Here is a 9,474-nt window from a genome sequence, read left to right as displayed (position 1 = left end):
ATATAACTTGGTGTTTTATGGTGGAGACTTGATGACCTAGAAAATCTGCTGCAACATTTCATTGCAGAATAATTTCACCTCTTTATCGGCTGTGAAAGTGGGTCAGAGCATCAGAACAAAGCATGCGATCTCATCTGCGTGGTGAAGAAAGACAGAAAGATGTTGACATCATCAGCGGAAGTCCAACAGCAGTGCTGACTCTGATGTGCATCAGGATAAAAATCACAGCCTTCACCGATGTCCACCAGAACACCAGAGAAGAAGAAGACGACCACCACCTGCGACTTTACATACACCAGCAGAACAAGACAGTTTCAACCTAAACTTCAAGAGACACAACGGAGACCAGACTGTCTGACCTGCAGGTTACAGCCTCTGACCTGAACCTCCAGCAGAACCTGAGGAGCCTTTGAACACAAAGAAGAACAAAAGCAAACGCTGAGGTCTGAAACATCTGCAAAAAGAGCGCATCTGAAGAACCAAGACGAGGACGACCATCAGCATGTTTTCAACATCCACCTCCTGCAGAATGACGGTGAGAGCGGCGAGTTCTAACTTTATTATTATATGTAAATCAGTTCAAACAGCGTCGAGTTCAGAAGTTTTAAACGTTCAGAAATATCAGTGTTTCCCTCCAAATGGTAAAAGCTCATCTGTTTGAAGTATAAAACATATGAATAACACGCTCTATTTACTAGAGAGTACATTTTTTTTATTTTATTTGAAATTAATTATTAAAACTGAACTAATTATAATATCATTCTGATTTTCCATGTAACATGTTTATTGGAGCTTATTTTTATTTCATCGTAGAACTTTTAATGCTGGGAGGCTGAATGAGAGACGGCCTCTGATTGGCTGAAATACATGAAATAAAAACAGAAAAAAAGCATTTTTAAACAACCCGAGAGATAAAAATGAACCTCAATAAAACCCAGAATGTGTTTTAATCTATTTTATGTTACATTACATTTGTTTGGCAGATTATTATTTTTTAAAGCAACTTCACAAAAATTTCATTCAAACTCAATCAGAACGTCAAAAACAAGAGATGTTTTATTATGATTATTCCCTAAAACTTTAAACATTGAGTAAAACTTTTTATGTTTTGTTGATTAGATTGTTCAAATATATTCTATTTATAATTTATGTAATTTATAATTAGAATGTTATTCATTGCTGGTGGAAGTTGTTTTCACAGGTGTTTTCTTAAATTTCACGTGTGAATTTGTTGCATGTGATTTACATGTAATAAACATGTTTTTCATGTGTGTTACATTTAAATTAAGTTATAATAAAATAAAGAGTATTTAATAAAATAAAACACATGATTTATTTCTTATAGATGGAAAAGTAAAAGTAAAAAAACTCTCCTCTTCCTCAGGCTGCCTGTGTTGTGGCAGTGATGATGATGATGATGATGATGATGACTGTGACGGAGGCAGCAGCCATGCAGAAACCAGGCGGACATTCCAAACACCCAGCGAAGACACACAGGAAGTCTGATGGTGCGACAGTAGAAACGGTCCCCCTGCAGCTGGACGCCAATTCTTTGGTTCCTTCCAGAAACATTAGACCTCTTGAGAACGACTCCATCTCCCCGTGGACGTACAAGTACGAACACACACCAGTCTCTCGTTAAGGATTTTAATTAAGATAAAATAATTAAAACAGAATTAAAGTTAATCTGATATTTACATGTTTTTGTCCCTTCTCTCTCTCCGTCCTCAGCATCTCCCACGATGACTCCCTCTACCCCTCGGTGCTGTCTGAGGCTCGCTGTCTGCTGCAGGGCTGCCTGGACTCGAAGGGCCAGGAGGACCGGAGCCTGGAGTCCAGACCCATCATGCACCAGGTGCTGGTGCTGCGGCGAGTCAGGGCGGCAGGGGCGGGACAGAACTACCACTACAGGTTGGAGTCCCGCCTCATGGCAGTGGGCTGCACCTGTGTCCGACCCATAGTCACACAGCAACAGTGAAAACCAGCAGAAACCAGACCAGGACCTGGGTTAGTCGCGCACAAACGGAGGCTTCAGTACGGAAGATCAATGATGCTATAAAAATATAAAATCCTGACAATATAGGAAAAAAAATACAAAAATGTATGTTTTACCTTTCTTTCTCCTTCTATACATTAAAAATAATATAATAATTATAATCTATTAATATTTATGTAGCACAGCAAAAGCAATTATACAGTCTCCAAGTTATTTTTAAATTTTTGAAATTACATGATTGACATTAATCTTGTCATTAAATGCAACAATTTCTGCAAATTTTATTTTGCCATAATGGGAAGAAATTAAATGACTAAATGAAGAGCATGAGTGATTGACGGGTTTAACTGAGGTCACTGAAGAATGATAAAATCAGATAAGATGTATAATTGTGAGTCATCTGCATAGAGACTGAGACTGATATCATGCTTTGAAATATTGAACTGAAATATGTTAATTGTGGTTGTAATTATGATTGTAAGTCATTATCTAATTATCGAATAATTAATTATAACTTTAAAAATAGGAGTCTAGAATCTCATAATTAAGATATTGAACCAAAAATATGACCCTGTATGTCATAGATTAAATAACTACATATTGTATCTCATGATTTTGAATTAGTGACATTTGTTAATTAACTCATAAGTAACTAATGTTTGAACATTTATGTGTGTCCCCTACATGCTGCTGTTTCATATACTGTGTACTATTTATGGTTTAAGTTAATTGAAATTGCATTTTATTTAAATGTTGTATTGATCTTCAGTAGGTATTTATTGGTGATGTTATATTGATGTTGATGTATTTATAGTTCTGAGGCTGAATGTGGAGTTGACTGAATAAAAAGAGATGAACAAAGATGTAAAGTGTCATTGTTTTATTCTTGAATTTAAAATATAATGTGATTTCTGTACATCATCGTCATCATCATCATCATCATCACTCCCTGACTCCTTTACAATAACATTGCCAGGGAAACACACACACACACACACACACACACACACACACACACACATACACAGAAACACACCACTGCAGCTGTAAACACTGTACACAATCGATTATCAGTTGTTCATCAATTAAATTCGCTCATTTATATCAGCGGGGGGGTCAGTATGATGGTTATTGGACAGGTAAGTAACCTGTGATGTAGCTAATGTTAGCCATTAGCCACATGAGCTGTTTGTAACTCGTCTATACAGAAATGTAGCTTCAAGTGATAGCATAGATGCTAGCATGCTCATTGTAGTACATTGTCTTAATATGAAGAAGTATGAGACAAATCCAAATATAGAATCTGAAAAATAAAAACTGGGATGTGAAATCTCAATAAGGATCTCAAAGGTTTTTTTTAAATAATTTATTACTTGTCTCAGTCTCATGAGTGTTTGACTCTGACTCTATTTTGTGACTTTAATTTGTCTCGGCCCGGAGAAAGTTCATTTGAATGTGTCTCAGTATCACCTGTGCTTTGACTCATCTTGGGCAGGTGAACCGGATTTGTGGCATTTAGACTCGGACTTGTCTGGGGTTTCTTCAGCGTTTCAATCTGAACTTGTCTCTTGTCATTGTTCTTTGATTTAAGTGAAAGTCGTCTCTTTGTTTTCTATGTTTTGATTCATCTCGATCTTGTATCGTGCTGACTCAGATTGTCTCGGTTTTGTGGGTTCTCTGGATCTGATCTGTCTCAGTTTGGTAGACGTGCTCAACCGGACTTTCCTTTCTAAATCGTTTGTTTTTTGCCTTTACTGGTCTTGTTCTTGACTTGATGTCAGAACTGCTCGCCTCATCTCAGACTGGACTTCGGTGGTCTGGAATACAACCCTGTGAGAAAGTGGCTCACCTGCTGACTTCCTGTACTTTCCTACAGCTGCCATTAGGCGTCACTAAACAGCCTCTGATCAAACCTTTCTCTTGCTGCTGTTTTACAGTAAATGCAATGATGTTAACTGTCCACCAGATGGGGCTGTTTAACTATATCCAGACTCCTCTTGCTGAACTCTCCTGGCAGGTGGATCCAGTCTTCTGAGGACTTTGATCCATTCGGGTAAAAGTTCCTTGTTTGGGTTTCAGTCCGGGTTCTGTCGGGTCAGGTTTGGTTGGGCACAACTTCTAAGACTTGTGAAGGCATTGAATCCTTGACACACAGTCACACACACATGAACACATTGGCACTGTTGGCATGGCAACAAAGCACAGTAAAACCCCTCTGAACCATCTAATGATGACTGAATCTGCAGCGTCCGTCAGTTTATCTCGTTAAAAAGAGTCCTGGTTGTTCAGAGGAGGTCGAGCGCTCGAACTCGCCCTCAGTCCTCCTCCTCCTCTTTTTCTTCTTCTTCTTCTCTCACTCTTTTCAGAGTCTCATCCTGTCAAGTCTCCCAGTCGGAGCAGCGCCGGGCTTCCGGCATATCAACACTCAGCTCGTCAATCCTCCAAAATGGCTTCCAAATAAAGTTCAGCTTGTGTTGTGATCAGGCCATCAAGACACCTGGAGGTAGAGAACAGAGGGTGAAGTCAGTACAGTGACTCCCAGTCATGGATAAACTCTGTTCATCTCAAAATCATTAGAGATCTGAAGTGTGAAAACTACTAATTGTTCGTCCTTTAGGAAAGGTAGGACTCATTTTAAAGTTTAAACCTTCTCTGGATCAAGTAAATCTACCTTTGGTCTGTTTCTCCTGGTTCTGTCTACCACCCTGATGTCACATGATGTAAGTCTGGTAACACTTTCTAATAGACTGTGATTTTGTTGTATGAATGGAACTTGAATGTAGGTTCAGTGGAAGGAAACAAGATTATGAAGAACGACTGGAAAACATTATGTAACAGCTGTTTTTGTCAGATTTTCTGTTGTGGTCATTTTACCTAAAAACTGCTTTAAGAAAATAGTCAAAGATTTGTTTTGCTTTTTTATCATAAATCCATTTCTATAAGGAACAACAACAGCTGTTCTCCACAGTCTTGTTCCTTCATCACAGTCAGTTTAAAAACATCACTGAGCTTCAGAATTGTTGCTAGGTGTGTTTTTGAACTTTGGACAGAGCCACGCTAGCTGTTTCCAGCCTTTATGCTAAGCTAGGCTAACCACAGCCTGACTCCAGCTCTATACTGAACACACAGATGTGAAACTGATGCTTTTTCCCCAAAATGTCAAATGTCATGTGTTTGTTTGTTATGTAGAACATCTCCTCCTCCTCCTCGTCCTCCTCCTCCTCACCTCCACACTGTGCTTGTCCTGAAACACAAACACAAACAACACAAACTCATCAGATCAGAGATTCATGTCTCTGTAGCAGAATCTGCATCATCTCAGTAAAGGAGTGAAGTGCGACAGGAAACGAGCCTCACCTCCTCCTGCAGCTGCTCCTGTGAGGCGTTCAGGTGCATCTGCCTCTGTTCCTTGTCGGCGTCAGCGCGGTGCTCCTGGCGCTCTTTGGTCAGAGCTTTCTGAGCAACTTCCCGCTCGTGCTCCCTCCTCTCAGCCAGGTGCTTCAGCAGCTCCGCCTCCTGACACTAGAGGGAGACAGAGCCACAGTTTACAGACTTTCTCTTTTCCAACATCCACTTTTAAAAAACAGAAGCCAATTAATTTTTTGTCACAAGCTTCTTGGTGGTTTTCCTGGTAGAATTGTTTAAATCCATGATGGTGCCACAAAGCAACAATCTGTGATTGATTGATTGAATATTGATCAAAAGTCAAAAGACTGTTTTCAATCAATTTGCTCAGATTAAACTCTAAAATAACTAGTGGCGTTCCTCAGGGATTGATTTTAAGACCTCTCTGTTTTTGATGTTTTTATCAGTAGATCCATCATTTTGGTCCAGATTGAAATTTCTCAGCAACTCATGAAACTAAAGATTCATGTTCCCCAGAGAATGAACCTTACAGATTATTTGTTGTTTATTTATCACCAACAGTTCGACCACACACTGACTAAAATCTAAACTCCACTGTCGTCGGTCTACACACCTTCCTCCTCTCCTGAGCGGCGTCCAGTTTCTTCTGGATCTCCTCCAGTGAGGGTTTTTGGCGAGGCGGCGTGGTGGCCCTGAGTTCGGGGCCGCCGTCGAAGGTGGGCGGCTTCAGGATGACCTCGAAGGCCTGACCACTCGCCCGCTTGCTCAGCTCGATCACCTCCATGTCCCGGATGTTGCACAGGTTCAAGTCCACCACACCTGCTGCAAGAAGAAGAACACAAGACCATGAGGCGACCACAGAAGACGGATTATTTCTGTTTCCTCTCACTCACAGTTCAATGATTTTTATATGAACTACTCCACATGTGGAGGAAACTGTGAGTGCTGTATAGTCTGGTGACCTGTTTAGGCTTGAGCCTCTTCTTGCCTAATGCATGATGGGAAACACTCCAGCCCCTGAGACCAGAGCAATGATGAATGATTTAAAACCTGAGAACATGAGATTTTAATGACGTCTAGTGAAGAGAAAAGTCAGTATTAAGTTGAGAGCTTATTTCTAAAGGTTGGACTCTACTAGAGCCTCGACTCATACACTGCACTGTGCAGCTGTTTGTTTACAGAATTATCATTTACATGCAGAATCAGATCATTTACTACATAAAACTAGTTAATGTTGCACTTTTTGAGACCAGAGTCACTTTCAAAGTGCATTTAAAAAGCAGCAGAATATTTATCTATTCAGAGCAGAACAGAAAAGCTGGACATAATTTCTTCCACAGCTGTTATCACTGTTTAGATTTCACTAATGAATTAACTGATTAATTATCTGTCAAATAAAGTAAATTCAAAATAAATTCTATCAATATCAAATGTTTAAAATAAATAAACTAATTTCCACGTGAAGAGGCTTGTAAATATTTAAGAGAGAAACACGATAAATACTTCAGACGTAAGGAGAACTGGGCCGTATCCATGACAACTGAGCAGACAACGTTTACTGAAGACTGTCTACAATGTCAGGCACGAACTTTCAAACTAATGCTGGTGTTGGTTTGATGATCAGAGTAGAATAGAACAGAATAGAACAGAATAGAATAGAATAGAGTGGGAGTGCAGCTGACCTTCCTTCTTGTCGACCGTGGCGTCTCTGGGTTCAGGCAGGATGCAGGAGCAGAAGACGGACACCAGGGGGAGCTGTCGCATCTTCTCTTTGTAAGCTGGAGGAAACATATATGAATCCACTCAGAATCAAATAAAAAAATGACATTAACGTGAACAAATCATTCAGGAAATCAATAACTAATAATTAGCTTTACCTGCTAGAGTCATCCTGCTGCTGCTGCTGTAGTTTTCTCTCAAAGACACTGTGGTGAGGTAGAGTCTGTTCCTGAGGACAGAGACACAGAGACACAGAGACGAGTTAAACTACAAGAAGAAAACTAAAGAACTAAAGAGAAGTAAAAAAAAAGAGGAAGAGAAAAGTTTCTCTTTTTCTAAACATGAATCTGAACCTTCTGGAGGTCAAAGGTTGAACCTGGTTATTTTGCTTATGACTTGTTTTGGCATCTAATGCATCATTGAGTCATTTGTTTGCCTGTGTCATCTGCAGCTGACTAATGAATCAAAAGTTTCTTCTTCTTCTTGATTTTAAAATCTCTCTGCACGTCACAGATTTCCTCTGAACCTTCAGAGACCGAATGATTCTGACTCAAAGGTCAGATTTTGCTCATGAGGCAGATTTTCTTTCAGCTTGTTTGTGTGTTTTCAGAGCAATGACTCATGTGATCGACTTCAGGAGATTAAAATAATTCCTCCAGAGTGAGAAACTGAATCAGCAGCAAACACAGAGACACGACGACGACCCTGCAGGAGTTTCACACTCGTGAATCAGCTGCAGCTGCTGCACGAAAACACCTGGACTGAGTCAGACTCCGAATAAAGAAACATCCAACATGAGCTAAGATCTGAAACAGCAGAAGCTTCTTCTTCTCTCACAGTTTAAGAGAAAACACCAGAGCTGCAGTTTCACCTTCTACCATCACTTCATCCCTCAGGCTGTTTTACATTCACTGTTTTAATTGCAATGTATAAAATAAAACCAACTGTGCAAGTTCACATCACAACATCCAAACTACTTCAGGTCACAGCAGAGAGAAGAATCACTAAAATCATCCGATGTTTTTTAACTGATTATCCTTTAAGGGTTACTGCAAACACAATGTACAAACTTTGTGTGTGTGTGTGTGTGTGTGTATGTGTGTGTGTGTGTGTGTGTGTGTGTGTGTGTGCAGGGGCTAAGCGATGATGTCATTGTTGCCAGTAAGCGCAGCAGCTTCTGCAGAGCAGCAGCTCTGACACTGAACTTCATCATGAAGAAGGAGAGAAAAGAAAAAGAAAAATAAGCAGCGAAGAACAGAAAGAAAGAAAAGATGAAAAGGACAAAGAAAGAAATTGCAGATGAATGAACGAGTGAACGAAGCAGAAAAACAGAATCAGATGAAACCGACTTTCATCTGCTCTGCTCTGTTCTCTGAGAACAGGCTGCAGCAGGAAACATGCAGGAAAATACACAACAACATAAACAATCAAAAACAGATAGTAAATATAAACGTGTGTGTGTGTGTGTGTGTGTGTGTGTGTGTGTGTGCACTCACCCTGCAGTGATGCTCCGTCTCTGTTCTCTCTGTTCAGACTGAAGATCTGCAGCTCAGCAGCATCAGCACCTCACAGGCAGCCTGCTGCATGACATCACCCAGCAGCCAGCTGATTGGCCGGCAGGAATCCTGGGCTGTGATTGGTCCTGGAGGGTAGAGTGAGCAGGAGGAGGGGGCAGGTGAAGGAGGAGGATGAGGAGGGGGTGAGGTGAGGTGGGGGCTCAGAGCAGTGGTGGGTGTTTTATTTCGGAGGAATCCTCCTGATCTTCAACATAATCACTGCACAACGATGAGCACGCACACACACACACACACACACACACACCACACACACACACACACACACCACACACACCACACACACACACACACACACACACACACACACACACACACACACACACACACACACACATCATCATGTTTACAAAGACACACAGATGAGCAGAGAGAGAGAGAGCAGTATCAACATTAAGAATAAATAAATAAATAAATAACTGTAGTAATGCAAACTGATATTAAACGTGACTTCTACCAAGATACATATAGAAAATAAATGTGTAATAATCCCATAAACCAGGAAACAACAGTTTGAGATTCATGTGGTGACTGTTCAAACATTAGGTTTCTGTTCCTGCATCAGTGATTGGCTGATCAGCAACAGGTGTGGAGCTGCAGGTGTGTGCAGGGCTCCTGATGTCAGACGTGTCGACGTGCACAGGTGAGTTCAGACTCAAATATCTTCCTTAAATATCTGCTGTGCAAAAAGCCTCATGTTGTCTGTGAGTCTCTGTGAGTCCGTGTGAGTCCGTGTGAGTCTGTCATTCATTCATTCATTCTCTACCGCTTATCCTCCAGTAGGGTCGCGGGGGGGCTGGAGCCTATCCCAGCATCTTT

At 40.7% G+C, this 9,474-nt stretch overlaps 2 protein-coding genes across 3 annotated transcripts; one reads left to right on the top strand and one right to left on the bottom strand.

Annotated features, from left to right (window-relative positions):
• The first annotated feature begins 343 nt into the window (after positions 1-343).
• il17a/f1 (interleukin 17a/f1) lies at positions 344-2,852 on the top strand. Its single transcript, XM_056373359.1, has 3 exons — positions 344-535; positions 1,385-1,614; positions 1,732-2,852. The coding sequence occupies exons 1-3, from the start codon at positions 503-505 to the stop codon at positions 1,976-1,978; spliced, it is 510 nt and encodes a 169-aa protein (XP_056229334.1). The 5' UTR covers positions 344-502; the 3' UTR covers positions 1,979-2,852.
• A 9-nt stretch (positions 2,853-2,861) lies between these two features.
• On the bottom strand, positions 2,862-8,721 carry stmn4l (stathmin-like 4, like). Of its 2 annotated transcripts, none has more exons than XM_056373345.1 (7): positions 8,578-8,721; positions 7,240-7,310; positions 7,045-7,140; positions 5,976-6,181; positions 5,354-5,518; positions 5,223-5,240; positions 2,862-4,493 (listed from the first exon to the last, which is right to left on the bottom strand). In XM_056373345.1, exons 2-7 carry the CDS (start codon positions 7,250-7,252, stop codon positions 4,485-4,487), a joined length of 507 nt encoding a protein of 168 aa, XP_056229320.1. In that variant the 5' UTR covers positions 7,253-7,310; positions 8,578-8,721; the 3' UTR covers positions 2,862-4,484. The 2 variants fall into 2 exon arrangements, with proteins under 2 accessions (XP_056229320.1, XP_056229314.1); XM_056373339.1 differs by having other exon boundaries at positions 5,976-6,184; positions 8,578-8,719.
• Positions 8,722-9,474: the final 753 nt, after the last annotated feature.

This window comes from Seriola aureovittata, chromosome 1, assembly GCF_021018895.1.
Source record: "Seriola aureovittata isolate HTS-2021-v1 ecotype China chromosome 1, ASM2101889v1, whole genome shotgun sequence".
NCBI lineage: Eukaryota > Metazoa > Chordata > Actinopteri > Carangiformes > Carangidae > Seriola > Seriola aureovittata.
The sequence above is the reverse complement of the archived record's forward strand: the minus strand, read 5'-3'. Positions and strand labels throughout refer to the sequence as shown.

Coding starts and splice junctions, on each gene's coding strand:
- stmn4l (XM_056373339.1), bottom strand. Junction 6,185..7,044: donor CACGGTCGACAAGAAGGAAG/GTCAGCTGCACT, acceptor TTCTTCTTGCAG/CAGGTGTGGTGGACTTGAAC. Junction 5,519..5,975: donor CCGCTCAGGAGAGGAGGAAG/GTGTGTAGACCG, acceptor GTCTCCCTCTAG/TGTCAGGAGGCGGAGCTGCT.
- il17a/f1 (XM_056373359.1), top strand. CDS start 503: ATGTTTTCAACATCCACCTCCTGCAGAATGACG. Junction 536..1,384: donor CCACCTCCTGCAGAATGACG/GTGAGAGCGGCG, acceptor CCTCTTCCTCAG/GCTGCCTGTGTTGTGGCAGT. Junction 1,615..1,731: donor ATCTCCCCGTGGACGTACAA/GTACGAACACAC, acceptor CTCCGTCCTCAG/CATCTCCCACGATGACTCCC.